Source organism: Monodelphis domestica, chromosome X (assembly GCF_027887165.1).
Source record: "Monodelphis domestica isolate mMonDom1 chromosome X, mMonDom1.pri, whole genome shotgun sequence".
NCBI classification, from domain to species: Eukaryota; Metazoa; Chordata; class Mammalia; order Didelphimorphia; family Didelphidae; genus Monodelphis; species Monodelphis domestica.
The window spans coordinates 73,490,959-73,514,884 of NC_077235.1; the positions used below are offsets into that span (position 1 = coordinate 73,490,959).

The window sequence follows — 23,926 nt, forward strand, 5'->3', positions numbered from 1 at the left end:
GTGAGAAATCTGGGCACCCATCCACACGTGCGCACGCGTGTGTGGGCATACACACACGGAGAAGAACTAAGCTGAGGCTGACTCCTCTCTCCTCCCCACATCACAGCTAGCTCAGCTCTGCTCTTCACCTTCTCCCAGCTCTGTGGCTTGAGTGAGAGGACTTGGAGTTAAAAAAAACCCAGCCTTGTCACTTCCAAGCTGTGTGACTTTAGGCAAGTCACTGAGATTCTCTGAGTCTCAGCTAGAAAATGGGGCGTCTCCCTCATAAGGTTCCTGTGAAGTCATATGAGATAATGTATACTTTGTAAAGTGTGACAAATCTGAAATACTGTTGCTGTGGCTAAATCCATATCCACCCTGTAAGGCAAGCTTTGGGGACTCTCCTAGGTGAGCAGAGGAGGGAGTTCGAGCCTTGGACATTGAGAGCCCAGAATCGAGATGGGCAAGAAATCAGGGTGCCAGGGACTGATACTAAGCCCAGGAAGAAGCTCTGTACCGAGTGAGCCAGGGACTCCCAGAGAAGTACTGGTGCCAGCAGGCAGCCCGAGCTCTGAACGGGCCTGGTTAGCCTGGCCAGGCGGGGCCCTTGACTCCCCATTTCTTCCCACTTGGTTTTCATCTTTTTCTTCTTCATTCCTTTCTTTCGACTCTGGATCCTTTAGGTCCTATCCAGAAGGAAAAGGTTGAATAAGCATGTCTATAACACTCTCAACTGTGCGCCAGGCACTGTGCTAACAACCTTTTTTAACCTTCACCTTCTGTCTTAGAATAGATATCAGTTCCAAGGCAGAAGAGCGGCAAAGGCTAGGCAAAAGGCGCTAAGTGACCCGCCTGGGATCACACAGCTAGGAAATGTCACAGGCCAGATTTGAATCTAGGACCTTCATGTCTCCAGATCTGGCGCTCTATCCATGGTTAGCTGCCCTACTAAGTGTTTTTTTTTTTTAACCAAGAATTTCCTCTTCTCTCCCTCCATCCATCCACTGGACTTGTTATAGACTTCTCCCCTAATACAATCTCCAAAATGACACGAAGATACAGGCGCCTGTACGGCCAGTGTTACTACAATCCCGTTGAAGGCAGCAACTGCTACCAGGAGGCCTGCCTGATAAGGGCACTAGTCTCTCCTCTAACTTCAAGGCTTCCTGTAGGCATAGAAGTAGATAAAAAGTCAAAAAAGCCCAAAGGTCTAGCTGGCACTTGCAATAAATTGGGCCTGTAATATTTGGGGTGCAAATCGGATTTGACGGATGCAACCATTCTGGAAAGCGATTTGGTGATGAAAATGCCCATACCCTCTGACCTGGCTAGACATCTGCTCTTCAGTCATCTCCTGTCCAAGCTGTCCTGACCACTCCTTCCTTCCCTCCTTACAAACACTTTCGGATCCCCTTCATCCTTAAGAAAGCTGTCATTTAATCCTACCATTCCCGGGAGCTATATTCTTCCTCCCTTTCACAGGCACACTCCTAGAAAACGCCTCCATTTTCTCGCCTCACAGTAACTTCTCACTCTCTTGCAGGCTTCAGCAAATGATTTCTGCAATGACATCATCAATGATCTTTTTAAAAACAAGTACAAATTACAACCCTCATCTTCCATCTCAGAATCAACACTGAGTTCCGAGGCAAGGACTAGGCAATGAGGGTCAAGTGACTTGCCCAGAGCCAACACAGCTAGGAAGTGTTTGAGGCCACATTTGAACCCAGGACCTTCATGTCTTCAGGTCTGGCTCTCTGTCCAGTAAGCCCCTTGCTGCCCCCTCCAATTACCTTTTAAAAACATCTTACCCTTCTTGACCTCTCTGCTGCCTCTGACACACTCAGATGCTCCCTCTTCCTTGGGTTTTAATTATATGCTTCCTTCCTGGTTCTCCCATCACTCCAGGTATTCTGTATCCTTGGCTAGGTCATCATCCTTGCCTCACTCTCTACTCATGGATGCCTCCCATGATATTGCCTAGGTCTCCTTTTTATCTCTTTCTGTACACTTTTATTGACCTCAGCAGTTCCCATGTGTTCAACTATCTCTCCTGTGCAGATGACTCCAGTCTTACTGGGCGACCATCTAAAACAAAACTCATTATATTCCCCCCAAACCCTCCCTTTTCCAACCTTCCTCCATCCCTCCTCTGGGGTAGGCAAGTCAGCTTAGTTGAAGTAGCAAGAAACCCTGAGAGACAGGAGGCCACACATGCCCGGTAAGTGAAACCACACCCACCTCAAGCACCTGAAACCCTGATGAAGACACCCCAGGACCCTAAACTTAAGAAGCCCCAGAACAGACCCAGACTACCAGTCTCGCAGTCATCCTCCAAGGGAATAACTTCTGTGGAGATGGAGCTGGCCTCTTATTGGGCCCACTAAAGCATCAAGGCACCCCAAGAGACAAAAGGCAACTTCCGCCAAATTACCTCTTCAGAGACCCAGATGAAGACAGCCCAAGACCCTGAATCCAATTCTTGAGAATAGCAGTGGCCTCCAGTCCATTGGTCCTGCTCTGCAAACATCACTGAGAAGAGAAATCACTGTCGGGAAGGGTCCCACTTTCCTTGCTGCTGATCAACTGCCACAGAATGGCAAGTAGTCCCGAGAATCCTGAGAGCAGTAGTGTTCCCCTAGACCACCCATCCTGCTTCTAGCCCAGTGCCTTCAGCCATCGACCCCAGGAGATGGGACCTGGCAAGTGCTTCTATCAGGGGTACAGTCACCGCTGCTAAAAACCCAGAAAAGAAAGTTCTTGGCCCCTAAATCCTTAGCACTGTCAAAGGGCTCACCATGGGAACTGGGCATGATTTTAGCAGTGGAAATGACAGTAAAGAAAGAGCATTACCATCTACTTTGCTGCTTCCCCTGAGGACCATGGGACCTCTCCAACTGACTTCGAAAGTCAAATGGAGACCATCACCCCCACTTTAGAATAGACCTTCTTTTTTTCTATTTGTAGCCCCAGCACTAAGCACACATTTGACAAATGTTTTTTCCTTCCTTTCATTCATTCATTCTAGTCACTCAGATTTGCAATCTCAGACTCCTATTCTTCCTTCGCCCTTATTTTTCTCACCAATCAATCAGTCCCTAAGTCTTGATGATTCTATTTCCACACTGTATCCCATCCCCATCCCCTTCCCTCCACTCATACAGGCCTCCATGCCTGGATTACTGCAATGGGCTCCTAAGTGGCCTCCCTAACTAATCTCTCCAACTCCGTCTCTACTTAACTGCCGAACTATAGCACGTGTGAATGAACTCCCTACTCTTTTCCATTTTAGGAATTCTCTCACCTATTGCGAAGGTGAGAAATATACAGCTCGTTTCAAATATGAAGTCATGCAAAATAAAACTCCACTTAAGTCGTGCTTGGGGAGGGGCAGGGGGCAAGAAAAAAGAGAAGCAATATCCTTTGATTCGTCTGCCTATGTGGAGGGGTTATCATTTTACATCATGGGTCTTTTGGAGTTCTGTATTGATCAGAATGATTTAGTCTTTCATCATTTATTATTCTAACAATATTCTTCTAGTTCTGCTCACTTTACTTGGCATCAACCCATACCAGTCTTCCTAGGTTTCTCTGAAACCATCCTGCACAAAAATAATCCAGCACATTCATATACCATAACTTATGCAGCAATTCTCCCATTGATAAGCATTCCCTGAGTTTCCTTCTTTTCTTTTTCAAATCCCTTGCCTTCTGTCTTGGATTCAGTAGTGAGTATTGGTTCCAAGGCAGAAGAGTTGTAAAGGCTAAGCCCAGGGTCACCCAGCTAGGAAGTGTCTTAGGCTACATTTGAACCCAGGACTTCCTCTCTCCAGGCCTGATCCTCTATTCACTGTGCCACCTAGCTGTCCCCATCTCCTGAGTTTTGAATTCTTTTCTACCACAAAAAAAGAGTTGCTATATAACACAATGATCCAGAATAATTCTGAGGGGCTTATGATGAAGAATGCTCTTCACCTCCAGAGAAAAAACTGTTGGAGTTAGAATGCAGATGAAAGCATGCAATTTTTCACCTGTTTATTTGGGTTTATGTTTGGGGGCTTTAGTTTTATAAGATTATTTACAAAAATGAACAATATGGAAGTAAAAAAGAAAAAAGAACTGCTATAAATATTTCTGTCCATATGAGTCCTTTGCCTTTTTCTTTGATCTCTTTGGGATCTACCACTAGACCTAGTAGTGGTGTTGCTGAGCCTAGTTAACCAAATTGTTCTCCAGAATGGTTGGTCTTGTTCACAACTCCACCAGTGGTGCATTATTAGCGTATCTATTTTCCCACATCCCCTCCAGCATTTGTCATTCCTTTTTCTGTCATCTTAAGTCAATCTGGTGGTACTTCAGAGTTGATTTAATTTGCCTTTCTCTAATTATTAGTGGTTTAAGGCATTTTATCATATGACTATCAATTGGATTTCTTCCTCCAAAACTGCCTGTTCATGTTTCTTGACTATTTATCAGCTAGAGAATGGCTTTTATTCTTGTAAATTCAGCTCAATTTACACATATCTCAGGAATGAGACTATCAGAGAAAACTGCTGCAAAGATTTTCCCCAAATTTCCTGCTTTTCTTCTAATTATAGATGTTTTGGTTTGTTTGTGCAAAAACTTTCTAATTTTATGTCATCAAAATTATCCATTTTACCTCCTGTGAATTTCTCTATCTCTTGTCTGGTTGTGTTCTCTTCCTACTTATATGACAGATCATTTCTTCTGTGTCCCACTAATTTGCTTATATTGCCCTTTTTATCTAAATACGTACTAATTTTGAGCTCATCTCCGTATGTGGTGTGAAATGTTGGTCTATGTCTAGTTTCTGCCAGTGCTCTGTGAATTGAATTCACTTACCTAAGTCAGAGGGAAGTTACAAAGCATACTGGTAGAAGAATTTTCCATGCTCGGAGTTCTCCGCACTAATGAAATTACAAATTCTCCCTATATTCCTGTGATGTAGTCCATGGGCAGGCAAGTGCTTAACTACCAGGCTTACACCTCCCCTTTCCTGTCTAGTAAATCCAAGAAAGAAGAAAAGAACCCATGGGTACAAACCTATTTCCAGGAACTCTTCTTATGGTGGCAAATAGGGAGCACTCATAGCAATGACTGAACAAGTGTTGGAATATGAAGGCATGACAGAATACTGATGTGCCATAAAAAATGAAGGGAATGGTTCCAGAGAAATCTGGGAAGACCTGTATGAACTGATTGAAAGAAAGTATGAAGAACCAGGAGAACAATTTATACTACAACGACAACACTGTAAGAACAACTTTGACGGCAGCTGGGTGGCTCAGTAGATCGAGAGCCAGGCCTAGATATGGGAGGTGCTGGGTTCAAATTTGACCTCAGACACCTCCTAGCTATGGGACCATGGGCAAGTCCCTTAACCCCCACTGCCTAGCCTTTACCACTCTTCTGCCTTAATACTAAAACACAGTATTGGTTCTAAGACAAAAGGTAAGGGTTTAAAAAAAGTGGAGTGAGGGAAGAGAAAATTGATTTTTTTTGTTCATCAGAAAAAAAGATTTACTGTATTCCAAAGAGATAATTAAAAAGGCGAAAGGACTCACTTGAACAAAAATATTCAGAGTAGTTCTTTCTTATGGCAAAGAACTGGAAACGGAGGGGGTGCCCCTTGCTTGGGGAATGGCTGAACAAATTGTGGCAATGATGGTGATGGAATACTTTTGTGCTGTAAGCCAGATCAATCCAGGAAAAGCTGCAAAGAACTGATGCAGAACCCGAAGAACACTGTACACAGGAACAGCAATACTGGGTGATGATTGGCTGTGAAAACTTGGCTCCTCTCAATCCTGAAGGACTTATGCCAGGAATGAATGCCCTGAGAAAGGCCTCAGTGGTTCTGTAGGGCTTTGCCTTTGAACAATGGCCAATATGGGGGTTTGTTCTACATGACAATAAAAAGAAAGCAGGCCCGGATTTCGGCTAGCCAAGGAAGGAAACTGAGCCAGCGCAGTCGGGAAAAGACCTCGTCTTTCACCAGAGAAGTGAGGAGTCTGTGGCAGGGATGCGACGCAGCCTGTGTGTGGTCCATGTGGGACACAACCGCAGCTAGAGAACGATCCTTCCATCCAAGGGAACACTTACTGGGTAGACACGCTCACCGGGTACTTGGAAATGCTCGCAAGACGGCAATAAAGGAAATAAGCCAGAGGCAGAGAAGGCCAGGCGCTCTGAGGCCGACGCTGAAAGCTGGGCACCCTCCAGAGCTGGGGCTGCCAGCACCTGTCCCCCCACCCCCACCCCCAGGCAGGCAGGGAGCAGGGGAGGGGTGGGACGGGGCACTCCTGTTCCCTCGGGCTGGTCAGAGCAGGCCCCAGTGAGGGTGCACACAGGTGGCCGCTTGGACCCAGAGGGAGGAGTGAATGAGTGAGACAGGTGCAGAGGGTTTGATAAAGGGCTTGGCAGGCTGTGGGAGGGCGGGCGGGCAGACAGCAGGCAGACAAAGAGGCGTCGTGGGAGCAGCAGCAGCCGCCGCCAAGCCGCCGCAGCAGCCGCAGCAGCCGCAGCAGCAGCAGCCGGGAGGATGCAGCCTCCGCAGCTTAGAATGCACAGCCCTGTCCCACTGCAGCCTGCGCATGCCCACATCCTTTGTGCAGGTCTGCTGGGCCTACAGAGAGCCTGGGACCTGAGACTGGGGGCTTGGGTGCAGGCCTGCCCAGGTGGGGTGTTGGCTTGTGCTGGTGGGGCTACATTTCAGTTCTTTCCCCATTCCCACTCTCAGCGAGATGGGAGGAGAGCCCAGGAGTCTAGGAAGAGACTCGGGCTCTGGGGCCTGGCCTGTGGGTCCTCTCCTATGGGAGAAGTGGCCTGGGCCAGCTCCCCACCAGGAAGATGCTACCTGTGCCTCAATAGCCCAAGCCCATCCTGGCAAACTGCCCAGCAGGGCTGACCTGCCTGGAGGAGCCTGCTGCTTCCCCCTGAGCCAGCGGCTGGGGCAATAGGGAAAAGAAGGGAGGTGGGGAGGGCAGGCCACAGACCTCATGCCAGGGTCTCCAATCCTCCCCCAGGCCCCATTTCAAGTTCATTCCCATCATTCTTCCTAAGAAATATTGTTCTTCACTCCCCAAGGATCTCATTTCCTTTGCAAATTCTGACAGGTGAGGCAGGCCCAAGAGAAGGAGCTAGGAGCTCTGGGGCTCCTGCTACCAAGTCAGGGTGTGGCCTGGCACCACTCATTCTCTTTCTCTGCACCCACCCATAAAATGTAGAAATTCAACCAGATGGCTCCAGGGGCCTGCCATCTCGAGCTGGCCAAGAATGGTGCTTAGTTTCACGTTCTAATGCAGGGGACAACGATCCAACCCATTTGCCTTGTCTTTGAACACTGGCCTGCTGCTGGACGATCCACATTACAACCAGCAGCCACAACCCAAGAGGCCAGTCTCCTACTCATCTGCATTCCCAGCCTCCTCCTCGACTGAGCCAAGCTACTGAAAGAGCTATTTCCACTGGGCTAAATGAACTTCAAAGGAGAAGGATGAGGCCCAGAAGGAGGCAGAAAGCCCTAATCTAAGGAGGGCTGAATCTATGCCCTCAACTTATTCAATTAAACCATATAACCTCCTAATTCATTTTAAGCACCTTGTCATGGATTTGGCAGCCCCCCAATTCCATTCCCCCTCCACTTCCACTTGGCCCAGCACCCATGGGCCCTCATTGAGCTTCCAACCCAGTCTACCTTGGCAGGCTGCACTATGTGGATGACTCTGTGCCAATCACCTCTGCCAACCAAAAGCCAAAGGGAAAAGTGAAAGAGGGGAGAATTCTTTTACTTTTAGAGACTGCCTCCTTACTAACAGCCTTATCTTTAGCCAAGTGTTTCTCCACCATGCTCACAAACACCCTTTGTTGAGAGTTTACCAAGTGAGATCAGCTCATATCTCTAGTGATAAGTCTTTAAGGGGATTAGGAAAGGAAAGCAGAGGGCCAATGGGCTGGAGGAGGCAGTATTTAGAGAACTTATGGCTTGGGGTCAGCTATATGGTTTAGTGGATTGAGAGCCACACCTAGGGACTGGGAGGTCCTGGGCTCAAACACTTCCTAGCTCTGGGATCCTGGGCAAGTCACTTAACCCACATTACCTAGCCTTTACAGCTCTTCAGCCTTAAAGTATTGATTCTAAGACACAAGGTAAGAGAGAAAAGGAGAGGGAGAGAGAGAAAGAGGAAAGAAGGAAGGAAGGAAGGAAGGAAGGAAGGAAGGAAGGAAGGAAGGAAGGAAGGAAGGAAAGAAGGAAGGAAGGGAGAAAGGGAGAAAGGGAGAAAGAGAGAAAGAGAGAAAGAAAGAAAGAAAGAAAGAAAGAAAGAAAGAAAGAAAGAAAGAAAGAAAGGAAGGAAGGAAGACAGAAAGAAAGAAAGGAAGGCAGAAAGAAAGAAAGAAAGAAAGAAAGAAAGAAAGAAAGAAAGAAAGAAAGAAAGAAAGAAAGAAAGACAGAAAGAAAGAAAGACAGACAGACAGAAAGAAAGACAGAAAGAAAGACAGACAGAAAGAAAGAAAGACAGACAGAAAGAAAGAAAGAAAGAAAGAAAGAAAGAAAGAAAGAAAGGAAGGAAGACAGAAAGAAAGAAAGGAAGGCAGAAAGAAAGAAAGAAAGAAAGACAGAAAGAAAGAAAGACAGACAGACAGAAAGAAAGACAGACAGAAAGAAAGAAAGACAGAAAGACAGAAAGAAAGAAAGAAAGAAAGAAAGAAAGAAAGAAAGAAAGAAAGAAAGAAAGAAAGAAAGAAAGAAAGAAAGAAAGGAAGGAAGGAAGGAAGGAAGGAAGGAAGGAAGGAAGGAAGGAAGGAAGGGAGAAAGGGAGAAAGGGAGAAAGGGAGAAAGGGAGAAAGGGAGAAAGGGAGAAAGAGAGAAAGAGAGAAAGAGAGAAAGAGAGAAAGAGAGAAAGAGAGAAAGAGAGAAAGAGAGAAAGAGAGAAGAAAGAAAGAAAGAAAGAAAGAAAGAAAGAAAGAAAGAAAGAAAGAAAGAAAGAAAGAAAGAAAGAAAGAAAGAAAGAAAGAAAGAAAGAAAGAAAGAAAGAAAGAAAGAAAGAAAGAAAGAAAGAAAGAAAGAAAGAAAGAAACAAGCTTATTGCTTGACTTAGATCATGGCAGAGTCACTATCTCTGTGTCTGGCAACTCTAAGTCTCAACCAAGTCTTCATCTGTAAAATGGAAATCATGATCCATCCACAGGCCCTTCTGTTATAAAATGAGAAGGCTTTTTTTCTCAGACTGGAAACCCCATTTGTGACAACATCTGCCAGAACTGGAAGGGCAAGAGGAAAGTCTGATTGGCAGTGCTGCTGAGGCATCTTTGAAGTTCTGCTTTAAGAGCAGAACTGTGATTCTGTCACATGCAGAGGAACAAAACAGAAGCCACATGAAAATCTCAGGAATACATTTTGTTTCTCCCCAGCATCAATCAGCAATCTAATGCCCACAATTTTCTTGGTACCATTTACCACTAATTAACTATGTTTCCTTTCACCCAGCTCAGAGCTAACCCAGCTGAGCTAATGGCACCGTCCACTCCTTGTGATAAACATAAGGATCCTCTTTACCCATCACTCCCCATGGCAGCATCTTAAAGCACCAAAAGGCATTATCCAGGGGAGGGAGGCTCTGGGAGTAGAGGGAAGATGGCTTATTAGCTGCTTCCCCAGAAAGCCAGAGGGGGGTCGGAGAGGTTTTGAACCTTTACCATTTACACATGGTCTCGAGATTTCTCCCCGTCTGTGCAGCAAATGCACAGCAGGTATGAACACACCTTCATTTCTGTAACTGAATGTCTTTCTTACTGGTCTTTGAGGGAAATCATTTCCCCATGGTTTGCTCTCCTGAGACATTAGTGGCTGAGTCTAATGTTGGACATTGAGCTGATGATGTTCATCACATCGCAAATGTCACTGGGACCCAGTTCTACCACTTACTAGTCATGTGATCTTGAACAAATCCTAGACCTTCTTTGGGCCTCAGTTTCCCCACCTATCTAATGGGCCAATGGTACTGTCTGGACATTATACCTACTGTGGAGCTGTTGAGACGATCAAGTGAGGATGAATGTAGGCAAAAATGATTCCAATCCTGCAAAGCACTCCACACGTTCACGATTTCCCATGCTTTGTGGCGCCCAGTTTTTAACCCTCTGCTTCTCTCAGAATCCTGAAAGGCTTTGTAAGAGCAACTCAACTCTGCTCAAATTCTCCTGAGAGCCTAAGCTCGCTCTCTCGAGGAAGTCTAATCAAAATGATTCTTGTCCAAGGGAACAGGAATCCTAAATTTCAGAGACGGGCACCTCCTGGCTTCCTGTGAAACCTGCCTGCATTATTTGATCATGTCATCAGCTGCTGTAAGCTGTAAGGAACTCACAAAAATCTGTCACCCTAACGCTCACATACATATTCCTGTGTCTCCCCCAAAAGCCCTTGCTCTAGCCGGGGCAAAGAGCACGAGAGCTACATATGGTGCAGGGTAATAGTGCCAAGAACACTAGACTTGGGGTCACAAGGCCTGGGTTCTAATTTCAGATCCACCACTTGCTATCTCTGTGACTCTGGCAACTCTAAGCTCCAACCTCCCTCTTCATCCAGAAAATGGAAATCATAATCCATCCGCTATCTCCCTCACAGGCTTATTGTGAGGAAAATGCTTTGAAAGCTTCAAAGGAGTACAGGAAAATGAGTGACATTTATTAAGGAAGATTAACCTGAATTCTCTCTTCTAGATCTCAGCAACCAAAGAAAAAGGGCTCTATGGAAAGCCCTTCAATACAGACTTCGGCATATTCACAAGTGGGAATTCTTTTTAGCTAGCAACTCATTAATCCCCCCCAAATCCTTCTACTCTGAGGCTTTTAACTAAAGAATTAAATAAGAAAAATCTCACCAATAAAAACAAATGCCCACCTCTAAGAGAAATGACTTGGGTGACGTACTGGCATATCTTGCCACAAGGCATGGCATGGCAGGTGCCAGTGGGTGCTCCTCTATCTTGGAGTGTCTGACATCTGGGGGACAGATTTGGGGGATGAACTGGGGTTTAATTCTTTATTATAAGGGAGGGCTTTGCCTCTCTGGGAAGGAGAGAAATACATTGGGAAATGCAGCCTCGCTTAAAAAATAGACATAAAATTTCATTTGGAAAATCGCCCAGTGCCCAGACAATGTACCTCCAGACTTGAAATACTGCAGATGATGTCAGAAGTGGACATTATTTATACTGGCTGCTTTTGCTTAACTGACTTCCTTTGTTCCAGGAGGGAAGCTCATTCAGTTGGCATGGGGATGTAGGGCAGCACACATGCGGAAAGGACCAAACGACATTAATCATTAAAAAAACAAAAACCGCTCACGATGCGGAGCCAAAGAAGTCAGAGTCCTTGTCAAACAGTGCCTCAACTAGTCTGATCTTTCCATTCCTAGAAATGGAAATGGGCCCGCCTTTGAGAAGGGAGAAGAGATAAGGAAAAGTCTCACTGGCCTCTGGGAACCACCTGTCAAGCCCACAGGAACACAAATGCACCAACAGTCCCGTCCTGGAAGGTGGCTGGAGTAGTCTCCAAAGGCTAGATGAGAACCAAGTTCTTTGGGATCTCAGCAAGCGTGTCAGTCAAGACCAGATGGGCCTCGGGTGGAGGGTGTGGCTGGGGGGGACCATGATCTGTAGGCTCCCCCAAATAGAAGGCTTTACCCTCCAAGCGCATATTTAGGCATTTAGGGCAGAGTAAAGAAACCACAGACCTTCGAATCTGAGAGTTGGAAGGGTCCTCAGAGGTTCTCTTTCTCCTGCCAAATCCCGTGTTATTAATGCGCCCTAAGAATTCTCACTTACCCCTCCATAGTCTCATCCCGTTAGATCCATCTACCACATCGCCATGATAAAACACACCTGCTCCCCCTTTTCTCACCTCTTACACACTTGGATATTCCTCCTCTCTGGGATTTGCAAGGATCCACGGGGCAATTGGAGGAGTCCTTAAACTTGGGTGGGAAGAAAGGGACATCTTATAATAGCAAACGAGCATTTCCTTCTGGTATAAATGGAGGCACTAAGCCACATTCTGAGGCTTCCCCAGACTGCCTTGGAAAGGGCTCCATGCCACAGAAGAAGTTAAGAACCTCTGGGCTAGAAGACAGGGCTGGAGACCACAGGAAAGGCAGGGGGCCATCAAATAGAGATGGATCCATCAGGGCCAGATGAGCCCCAGAAGGAGCTCCTCCTTCCTTGGGAACATTCTTTGTGTACAAGACCCCTTTGCCAGTCAGCCTGGGGAAGCGCGTGGACCCCCTCTCAGAATCCTCGTTTTAAGTCAATAAAATATACAAGATTATAAAGGAAACCCATTATATTGAAATAGTTATCCATTTTTTAAAAATCAAGTTGGCAGCCCCCAGGCTGAGACCCTTCCTAAGAAGAGGTAAAAGTCCTCCTTCCCCCCCCCCCCCCAGGAGGCCTTGGTTCTGGTACTAACTCCAACTTCTGTACCTAAGTAGCTAAATGGTACAATGGCTAGAACTGGACATGAACAGGAGGACTCGAGTTTGAATTCTGCCTCAGACACTAGCTGTGTGACCTTGGGCAAGTCATGTAATTTCTATATGCTTCAGTTTATTTATCTGTAGAACTGGCAGTGGGAGGAAATGTTGGACTTCATGGTGTCTAAGATCCTTTCTATCTCTAAATCTATGATGCTGACACAAGACTACATCTTTGGGCTGGGCCTTTAAAAAGGGGCTGACCATACTGACTCAAGAAGACTAGAGGTGGGGAGCCTGGAGGAAAGACAGTAGCAGTGGAGGGGCAACAAAGGAATTCCTAATCAAGTGGAAGAGGTTTTGGACTGAGCCATCAACCCAAGAAGCCACAGTACATGAGCCGTGATGAGAAGGAGAAAACCTGGACTCTGCAGCCTCGGGAAAAGAAGTTTCTAGTGATCCCAAGAGATGTCTTTCGCCTTGCAGGGGCAGTATTCGAAGCCTGGAGGACTATAGAGGTCCCTGAGAGGCAGGGGCCCATGGGGGGCGTACTGTGGCACCCCAAGGAACTTGCCCCTCCTGGGGGTCGGGGGAAAGACAGTAGTGCTAGAAGACTAGAAGACTTTCTAGGCACCTGAGAGGCAGGGGCCCATGGGGGGTGTACTGTGGCACCCCAAGGAACTTGCCCCTCCTGGGGGTCGGGGGAGAGACAGTAGTGCTAGAAGACTAGAAGACTTTCTAGGCACCTGAGAGGCAGGGGCCCATGGGGGGTGTACTGTGGCACCCCAAGGAACTTGCCCCTCCTGGGGGTCGGGGGAGAGACAGTAGTGCTAGAAGACTAGAAGACTTTCTAGGCACCTGAGAGGCAGGGGCCCATGGGGGGTGTACTGTGGCACCCCAAGGAACTTGCCCCTCCTGGGGGTCGGGGGAGAGACAGTAGTGCTAGAAGACTAGAAGACTTTCTAGGCACCTGAGAGGCAGAAGCCCACTAGACAGGGGGGAGTTACTCTGGCAATCCTGCTCTCCCCTTGCCCGACTGCCCCCAGCCGGTGCCTGGACTACGTGAGTTCAGACAATAGTGTTTTGCGTTTTCTGAGGTGAAACCCACCCTGCCCTGGTGTTAGCCGGAGAACTGAGAACCCTTTTAGGCAGGAGCCCCAAACCGGCCTCAAGAAAACCCCCTTTTTGGTTCTCTAGGAGGACTGTCTGACAACCGTGACCAGTGTGGAAGTATGTTTTGCATGATCATACACATCAAATTACTTACCAGCCCAAGAGAGTGTGAGGAAGGGAGGGAGGGAGACAATGTGGATCATATCCTTTCCAAAAACGTATGTTGAAAGCTGTTATTACATGTATTGGGAAAATAAACTATCTTTGAGAAAAATCCCAGCGGCAACTAGGTGGGCACTTTCTATCCGGGTGACCCTGGGCAAGTCACTTAACTCCAATTGGCTAGCCCTTACCACTCTTGTGCCTCAAAACCAACACTTAGTGTTGATTCTAGGACGGAAGGGAACAGGTTAGGAAAAAACCCAAACAAAGGTGCAAAAGAAGCCAACTTCTAATATTTCCAGAGGAAAACATGGGTGAGAACATGAACCACAGAAATATCAGCGAGAATTCACCAAGACTAAACCAAGTCTGTGTCTGTTCTGGGCCTGCAAGTCACACAGAGATAGGCTGGTAGTGACAGGGAATTACTCCCTTCATAAACTGGCCACTTTCAACTTCATTCTGAAATCAAAGCAACAACATTAGACAAAGAAGATGGCAGGAAAATTAATTCCTGCGAGCCCCAGACCAAAGCAGTACAGATGAAATGTTGGGCCCTGAATGGGGCTGATATTAAGAGGGTATGTGGCGGTGCGCGCTTTCTGGTCCAAATGATAGCTACTAGAGATGTTCTCAATGTGAAGGATCATGGGGAAAAGGTATCAACACTTTCTAAGCTTTGGACTCCTGGGATCTCCCTCGGGGGCTTTGGAAGTCAGCTCACCCAGCATGAGATCCCTTTACAATGTCCAACAAATGGACATGCAACCGTGTTGGAATAATGGCTATTCACACAGGTGTGGAGCGCTTTAAAGTTCACAAAATGCTCTCCTCCCAATGATGCTGTGAATGAAGTGAGGCAAATTATGGCTTATTTTTTACCAATAAGGAAACTCGGGCCTGGAGAGATGAAATGCCTTGGCCAGAGGCCCAAAGAGCCCAGGTTCTTGGAGCAAAAGCCAAGCCAGAGCTCTTTTCACTGCCCCTTAGCAACCAGGAGCTCACTATCTCAATAGGCAGGCAGGGTAATCTACTCCATTGCTGGCTCGCTCTAATGACTAGCTACCTCTTTCTAATAATGGGTTGAAATCTGCCTCCCTTTGACTTATACCCTTGGCCTTAGCTCTGCCCTCTGGAGCAACACAGAATCAGTTGAATTTTTCTTCAAGATGACAGCTCTAATGGATGAGGAGATGTCTGTCACATGCTCGCCATCTCCTCCCGTCCATCTTGTCTATTTCAGCCTTGGAATCCCGGCACTATTCGGCTTATCTTCTTTTGGGAAGTTTTCAGTTTACTGATGTCCATTAGATGGGCGGCACCCAAAAGGGAGCATGCGATTCTAAAAATAATTCAAACAGGCCAGGCCCGCCACATTCTGGACCTTCTGCACCTCACTGGAGCCCAGGAGCATATTATCGCAGACATATTGAATTCGAAGTCTACTCTAACCCTAAAAACACCAAGGGAAAAAAGCCTGTCAGCCAGCTCTTCCCTGTCTGCTACTTGAGCTTATTTAAGTGCAGGACTTGACATTTAGCCCAGTTAAATCTCGACTTCTTGTTTTTAGCCCATTGTTCTAACCATTAAATCCTGATTCTGTCATCCAATGCATTAGCTATTTATCCCTGCTTCATACCACCCACAAATCAATAAGCATGCCATTTATTCAATCATTGATAAAAATGCTGGAAGAGACAAGGATGAAGCCTGCTTCCTGCAGAACTGCGTGTCCCACTTGTTTTCAGTCACACTCTTGCTTAGTTTCCTAGCTACTTAACTCTCCTAGCTTCCAGCCCCCGTTTCGCCAGATTCTGGCACAGGTCCTGCTAAAATCCAGACATGCTGAATTCGTAGCATTCCTCTGATCTTGCTGACTTGTTCTTATGAACCCAGGATGGCTCCTAGTGATTACTGCTTTCCTTTCTAAAGGCACCGAAGCCATCTGTTTAATAACCCGCAGTAGAATATTGCCAGGGATCAGCAGCACGGTTGCTAGTCCAGAGCCTCGGCAATCCACCTTTAGCCCCTTTTTGAAGATCAGAACAAAATTTGCCCCCCTCTCCATGATTCCCTAACAACTGCCAACATCTGTTTGAGATGATCTCTCTACATTATTTCAGTACCCAGGAAGGCTATTCATCTGGGTCTGCTCTGAAATTCCCTCATTTAGAGCAGCAGGTACTCTCTTATCTCTCTCTTAGTCATGTTCATTCTCCCCTTTCCATTTTGAAGGTAGCTCTCAAGAGGGAAGACAGAAGCAAACTTCCTCCAGACTACAAATTCACTCTCTACTCAGCAGTCAGGGGCTTTAAACCCCAGCCCTATGTCTCCTCCACGAGATCACTCAAAGCCTCCCACCAGAGCTCTTGTCTTCATTTCAAAATAATCAGAGTAGCAGCTTTCATTTGTAGAAGGTTTACCAAGCACTTCACATATATTATCTTATCTGAGCTGCACAACCAGCCTTGGAGGTAAGGAATGAAACAGAATTCTCCCCCTTTTTTGCAGATGAGGAAACCAAGACTGAGAGAGGCTATGACTTTCCTCACGTCCCAAAGCTAGTAAATGATAAAGCCAGTCCTCTACAAGGTGACTCGCCTTCTAGCCCTTAGTTCAAAGTCTCCAAGCCTTAAATTTGTATTCTTCTCCCAATCCAAGGAATTTATTACTCAAATATTTATTGGATGTTCAAGGCAAAACAGAGGAGCGTTACAGTCATGAAAAAGATTTACAGTAACCGTCGTTAGTTAAAAGAATCCTTTCTCCTTTCTTTTTCATTGTCCTAATTAATAATAAACATGGAAGCTATGGCCCTTACCCCACCTCAAGATCTCTCTCGCTCTCTCCCCCTCTCCCTCCCTCTCCCCCTCCTTCCCTCCCTCCTCCCTGCCTCTCTCTCTCTCTCCCCCCCTCCCTCTCTCTCTCTCTCCCTCTCCCCTCTCTCTCTCCTCCCCCTCCCTCTCTCTCTCTCCCCCCCCTCTCCCTCTCTCTCTTTCCCTCTCTCTCCCTCCCTCTCTCTCTCTCTCTCTCTCTCTCTCTCTCTCTCTCTCTCTCTCTCTCTCCTCTCTCTCTCTCTCTCTCTCCCTCCCTCTCTCTCTCTCTCTCTCTCTCTCTCTCTCTCTCTCTCTCTCTCTCTCTCTCTCCTCTCTCTCTCTCTCTCTCTCTCTCTCTCTCTCTCTCTCTCTCCCCTCTGGTCTTTGTCCTATAAAGGAATCATTCTCTCCAATGTCCTTCCTTTCACTCTCAGTGAAGATTCAGTGAGAGAGGAATAGGTTTCCATTTGGAATGATTCTAGACATGGAAACAGGAAGGATGGTGTTCATTACAGCCCCGCCACCAAGCTATCGCTACACCACCCACTTCCTTCCAGCACATCCAGAGAACAGCACTCTGACTCTAAAGAATGGTCTGTATTTCCAGCTTGTGAATTTCCTGCAGCCCTCTCTCAATAGTGTCAGATCTCAGCCACAAAGGCAAGATTTTGAGCCCGAGACCAAGAGAAAGAGAGATGGCAGGATAGGAGGAAGAAAGTAGAAAAGGGGAGGGGCAGCCAGGCAGAAATTGAACAAGGGAGATGGGAAATAGATCAAGAGAAACAGGTAGAAAGAGTACCAAACAAAAAGACAAAAGAAACGGGACCTGAACCTATTCCTAGAGGCAATATTTCCGGGTTCCTTGGTACTCTCTTCGGGTCATTCAAATCAAAGGAATTCAGGTGCAAACGTCCAATTCGGAGTCTCTCCATTAGGCAGGCGTATTTCCACCCTGCCCAAGACCCAGTTCTAGGCTTCATACTTCTTCCCATGGGTGGCTTTCCTATTTTTAAATTCGATTTCAGAGGGGGTGTTTCCCCCATCTTTTCAGCTGAGAAATCCCACCCCCCTCTCCTCATGGCAAATCACCCCACGCCTCAGGCCACATCTAGCCTTTCACATTCCCCACCCTCTTCCCTCCACATAGGAAATGGGTCGTTAAGTACTCCTAAGCCAGTCTAGAAAGCTTTCCCCCTCACCTCCTGCCTGGGAGGCTGCCCCTGCCCCACCTGGGACCTCCCCCAATATCAGGAACACTGGCCGTGGGTGACTAATTATCGAGAAACAAATTACACCCAACACAGAAAGCGCACATACATTAGTTAGTATGTCTATGTGCCCACCATATGGATGCACATGCATATGTGTGGAGGAGAGAAACACACGTAGAAGGTCATGCATTGAGCATATATATATACATGAAGGCACAGTCCCTGGGGAAATGTCGGAATTCATACATGGCACATCCAGATCCACTTGCCCAACCCTAATCGGCTAGATCTGTATATATATACATATACACACCAAACATATCATACAGGCACAGACACATAAGCACACTTCTCCGCACACCAACGGGATATACAGGCTATCAGAGACACATTCTTGGCAGCATCTTCCCTCGCTAGTTGAAGCTTGCAAGCTGATTGGACAGAGATGGTGTTTTTCTCTTTTTCTCTGTTCTGGATTATGGCTGATACCCAAATCGTGCTCAGTGAACGCTAGCAACACGAGTGTGCATCATTGATGCATAAGGTTAGCGGCTCCTGTCCCCCGATCTGGGGGGCGGGGGAGAAATGTGGAGGACACAAGACATGGTGTTCTTACACTTTCCCGCTCCCCACTCGGCACTTGGGAGGAATCTCGGAGGTGGCTTATCTTTATGTGCCCCTGGGCGTGTGTACACTCGGTATTCTGTTTCCTCCGAAACCCCCTCTGCTTAGTAGGGCTGAGAAAAGCATCTGGCCTTGCTCCAAAGGGAAACTTGCTCTTTGTGGGGTTGGGGCGATGAGGAGGAGTCCGCGTGTCCTTGTCACCCTGGCTAGCCCGTGTCTTTATTTATTACTTATTCTCATTGCTTCTTTCTCCCCTCTGGCTAAGAGCCACTTCCCCACACGTTGGGTGACACAATGTGTGTGTGTGTGTGTGTGTGTGTGTGTGTGTGTGTATGTGCGCGTGTGGGGTGGGGGGAGGTGGGGAGGAGAAGGGGGGTTAGCTGGGAAATGAACTCGTTGCTATGCAACCCTCCCCATCCCCACCCTGACCCGACTTCGCATTTTCAATCGGGCCCCTTAGCCTGTGCTCCCCAATGAGAAAGTGAATGTTCTTTAACAAGGGCCCATTAAGCCATGCCCAGACCAACCAATCCACGTGCCCGGCGTGGTTCTGTTTCAAGGCTCCTGCACGGATGCCCAGAACGATGCCCCCTTCTTCCACTCCGAGGGTGGCATCCCACCCCACAACTTCTGCGGGATTCCTGAGAAACTGCACTAAAATTCTAGCCCCCCACCCCTGCCGGGCCCAGTGTGCCCCCCTCCCTATCTCCTCCTCGGGGGGACCCCCTGGCCCGGGCCCCTTACCTGAAGCATCACTTTGTACTGCTCCTCTGGCTTCTGGACCACACACATGTTACATCCCATGGTGCCAGCCGTGGGGGTGGGGGGTTTGGGGGGCGGCGGGCGGCGGACGGCGGGCAGGCGGCTCCGGGGCTCACTGGTCCAGCCGCGGGGCTGGTGGGGAGCCGGGGGCTCCCGGGCCGCCGGGCGGGGGGGCCATTGCGCGGCTCGGGGGCGGGGCCGCGCTCAACGGGGGAGGGGGGCGCGCCCCTGGCCCCTCCTCCCAGGCGTGCTGCGCGGGCCGCGACCCGGCCAGGGGGGCATGCTCCCCTGGCCCGCGCCGAGGGGCAGAGCGCGAGAGCCGAGGGAGGGAGGGCGGGCCAAGGCGCGCGTTGCCTAGCAACGGCCGCCCCCTCCCCGCCTGAGCAGCAGACGGGCTCTAGGGCGGCCGGCTGTCAGGAGCCCTCGTGGGAGGGTGGCAGCAGGCACCGGTCCGGCCCGATCCGACTGGTCCCGCCTAGCAGCAGGAGGCGACGGCAGCAGCAGCGTCCCCGGCAGCCCAGCGCCTCGCCCGGGCTCCCCCGCCTTCTCTCGCCTCTTCTCTCCCCGACTGTAGGGCGCTCACCAGCCGAGGGGGAGGGGGCGCAGCGCGCAGGCGCACTCCGGACCCGGGAGGGGAGGGGGAGATGGTAGGGTGGAGAAAGACACCTGGAGCCCCTTTCGACCTGGGGGGGAGTGGGGGGCGGGGACCGCTCCCTCCTTCCGGCTAGGCTGGCGCCCCTCCTCGAGCTCACGCCCCGCCCTCCCCGTTTTGGAGAGCCCCCAGGGGCGGGAAGGGTTGGGGGTCTGTGCGTGCACCCACCCCGCGCGTGCGAGGCTGACTAGGGGGAGAGGGCACCACCTTTTGAGATCGATCCCTCGTGCTTCCCCCGCCCTCTGCTCCCCAACCTTCTTTTGCGAGCTTCCATGAAAGGATCCCGGAGAGCAGGGGAGGCAAGGGGACCACTAGGAACCCTGGCTCTGATTTGGCTAGGGGCTCCCCAAGTCTCCCAGCCATAATCGCTGTGGCTCAGCATTTCCCTGTAGACATCTCTCCTCCCTCTCTCACGCCTTTCTTTCTGCTTCTCCATAATTGTTCCTTCCCTCAGCATCCTTGCTTCATGGCCGTGACTGGTAGGTTGTCATTTTTTTTTCTCCATAAGAACTTGCTTCTGTGCACTCCCCATCCCCACCCACAGCCTGGGGAGGTAGCTAGTAGACAGAACAAGGATTATCCATCCCCTTTTTGTTTGGACCAGCCCTGGGATGATGTCCTTAAGCGACTCTAGCTTTATGGAGTTGCCTGTATAGGTGAGAAAAAGGAGGCTCATCAAAGGGGAAACGACTTGCACAAGGTCACACAGCTAGGACAAGAACAGTACCTTTCACCAGATCAATCATCAACCTTTCAGGAGGTGCGAGTGGGAGCTTAAGGGTCAATTCCCCCACAAATATAAGGCACCCCTAACGGTCTTCCCATGAGGGAATCCAAAAGAAATATGTCTGGGCTGAGCCATCTGAAAGAGGTTCTAGGCAGGAGCTCAGGAGAGATGGCCAACAGAGGAGACTCCATCAATGGGTGCTGTAAAGAAACCCCTCCAAGACTCTGGAAGTCAGGAGGCCTGAGTTCTGGCTCTGGCTTTGACACTCAGTGTGTGACCTGGAGTGAGGCATTTAACTTCACTGAGCCTCAGTTTCCATTGCTGTAAAATGAATAAGGTGGCCTCTGACAGAGGCTTCTTTCAGTTCTAAATCCTGTGAGTCAATCCTTTCCCTTTGCAACGACTATTTCATTTTCTGCAAAATGAGTCACAGAAAGATGACAGACGCAACCCATAGAAATATTTTAGACACGACCACCTCCTGGATTAGTTTCCCTTAATTGTGCCTCCTCGTTATAGGGGTGCCTTTAACGGGGATGGGAGAGGAGGTCAAGGTCAGCAATTCTCCCTAAAAGGGAGCCAATGAAACACTTCGAAAATGAACAAAACAAAAACCCTTCCTTACCTTTTGTCTTAGAACTGATATGGATTCTAAGGCAGAAGAGCGGTAAGGACTGGGCAGTTGAGGTTTAGTGACATTTAAACATCTTTAAATACGGAGAACAAAAGGAGGAAGCACAGAGAAGTAGGACAGTTTTGAAAGTAACACGTGAAAAAAGCATATGCTTTTTTTTTAAAGCAAGTCATATGAAATCTAGACGCAGGGCTTCATATACAAGCTTCTTTTTCTGCTCTGCTATGTATATGGAAATATAAGTGGGGGGGGTTAAGTCCAGAATAAAAAATAATAGAATTCATTAAGAAAAATAAAATGAGAGGTTTGGGCTTGTAAGCCTCCGGGGTCCCATCCACCCTTAAATCCTACAGTCCTGGGAATCTAGCTTCAAAGCTCATGTCCCATGAGTCGATGAAAGACACTTCTAATTACCATTCCCACTGTATTTTATTTCTCTATATTCTCTTGCCACAAACCTTAGCGTGACACACTTAAGAATGGTGGCAGTCCATGATTCTCCACCGTAAAACATCACCAGAACAATATCATTTAAAGGATGAGCTTTTATTTCCCCAAAGGTCATCCAGCTGGTCTCCCCCTTTCAATTCTGGGCCAGGTTCACCACCTATCAGACAGATGGTATCTGTCTGTCCACCCAAGGCACCAGCTTCCTTGGCTCTCCATCCTGGTGATGGGAACAGGGGAGGTGTGTTTAGGCAGCAGAATATCGCAGCTGAGAACTGTGCACCAGAAGCACCAGAGAAAGGACAAGAGAATTGAAGAAGGGACCTTATGGATCACTGAGTCGGGCAGATGATTTGCTCAAGGTCACAATGGTAAGCTGCAGAACTGGGATTTGAATCAAGCTTCTCTAGTGCCATTATTCTACCCATTTGGGTTAGTCATGTAACCAGATGACAGATAAACAGTGTGTTCCATGGATTCCTGGCAAGAAATCTAGAGGAAGGTCCACAGCATATCGGGTGAACTTCAGACAGGACATACACATTTCTACATCTCAAAACATATCTGGGGCAACTAGATGGCTCAGTGGATAGAGAGCCAAGCCTGGAGTCAGGAGGTCCTAGGTTCAAATCTGATCTTAGACACTTCCTAGCTGGATGACCCTGGACCAGTCATTTAACCCTGATTGCCTAGCCCTTATCTCTCTCTTCCACCTTGGAACCAATATCTAGTATCAGTTCTAAGACAGAAGGTAAGGGTTTAAAAAAGAAAACCATCGTTAGGCCCTATCATCCTGTATGTCTCCTTTTCACAATAAAATTCCTAGGGAAAGCTGTTTACACCGTTCGCCGTTCTCTTTTCTCCTGCTTCCGTCGTCTGCAACCTAGTTTTGGCCTCCTCACTTAACTGAAACTGTTCTCTTCAAAGTAATCGGTAATCCAGTGATCATTGCCAGCTCCAATGACCTTTTGTTCATCTTTCTTGCTTCCTCGGTAGTACTGAACGCTGTCCATGACCCTCTGCTCCTGGACACTTTCTCTTGTGGCAGTTCTCGTGACACTTTTCTCTCTTCATTTGCCTGCCGGATTGGTTCCTACCTATCATAATACACATCCCACCCCCCAACTGTGGGTATAGCCCAAGACTCTGTCCTGGGCCTTCCCCTCTGTTGAAGATCTCATCAGCTCCCATGCCATCTCTATACAAATAATCGCAAATTCTCAAGGTGTCCAACCCTAATCTCGGTCTTGAACTCCATTGCTCCATTGCCTTTTGCACCTTTCAAATTCAGTGTCCCATAGGCATCTCAATTCAGCATAACCCCAAAAACTCAAGTCCCCCCTTCCCCCAGAAAATCCACGTACCTTCCAAATTCCATTATTTCCATCGAGGGCATCGCCATCTCTGAAATCCCTCCCAGGCACAACCTTGCTGGCACCCATCTCACATGTCTGACCTACTGCCAAATCTTACTGGTTCTACATCGTTCCCTTTTCTCCACTTACACCACCATAATTCTATTTCAAGCCCTCATCACGTCTTGTCTGGACTAGAGTAAGAGCCTCCACCCTTGATTCTGTATCTCCCATCTATCTCCCTTTTCTCCAATCTGTCCTCCGAGCACAAGCCTCAGTGGCTTTCCTAAAGCACAGATCTGAAGCTGGGTCATCTTGATGCTCAATAAATTCCAGTGGCTCCCTATTACCCATAAGATCACGCGAAACCCACTGCTTGGTATTTACAGATCTTTTCCATCCTGATCCACGACCCTACTATTCCAGGCTCATTACACATGATTCCTAGTCATGCACTCCAGTGAACTGGCATTCCGCACACACAGCATTCGTTCTATCTTCTGTCTTCAGACCTTCACACAGCCTATATCTTGTGTCCTCCTGTTTGAGGCCTGCCCTGTCTCCCTAGCTTCCCCTGTGGCCCTCCTTCCTGTCTAGTGGGACCCTCGTGCCTGTTGCATTTATTTCTGTGTAAACATGTAATCTTCCCTAATAGACCATAAGTTCCTTGAGGGCAGGGACACTTTTGTCTAGCCCATAAGAGGACCTTAATGCTTGGTGGCTCTTCTCCTTTAGTCCCATCCCCATTTCCCTCCATCATGACTGCCGGTCCCCCAAGATGGAAATCCAGAAACCAACTCGAGCCTGAGCACCTGGCCCATAGCAGCAACTTAAATGTTTGTTGATTGGCTGAGTTACAAGCGTGGCACAGGGTAAGAAAAAGTAAATTAATCTATCTATATTGTTGGAGGAAGTACCATCCCACCCCCAACCAATGGCAACCAAGATCCTATT

At 48.1% G+C, this 23,926-nt stretch overlaps 1 protein-coding gene across 4 annotated transcripts in view; it reads right to left on the bottom strand.

The window, feature by feature from the left end:
* Window positions 1-19,741, bottom strand: part of PDZD4 (PDZ domain containing 4) — a 34,926-nt gene extending 15,185 nt beyond the window's left edge. For 2 of the 4 annotated variants that reach the window (XM_007506990.2, XM_007506989.2), the window contains exon 1: window positions 19,140-19,740. In XM_007506990.2, coding sequence (XP_007507052.1) covers window positions 19,140-19,199 — 60 coding nt within the window. In that variant the 5' untranslated portion in view covers window positions 19,200-19,740. Of the gene's footprint in view, window positions 1-19,139 lie in introns of all 4 variants that reach the window. The other 2 variants (XM_007506988.2, XM_007506991.3) reach the window with 2 other exon arrangements.
* Between the last annotated feature and the right edge of the window lie 4,185 nt (window positions 19,742-23,926).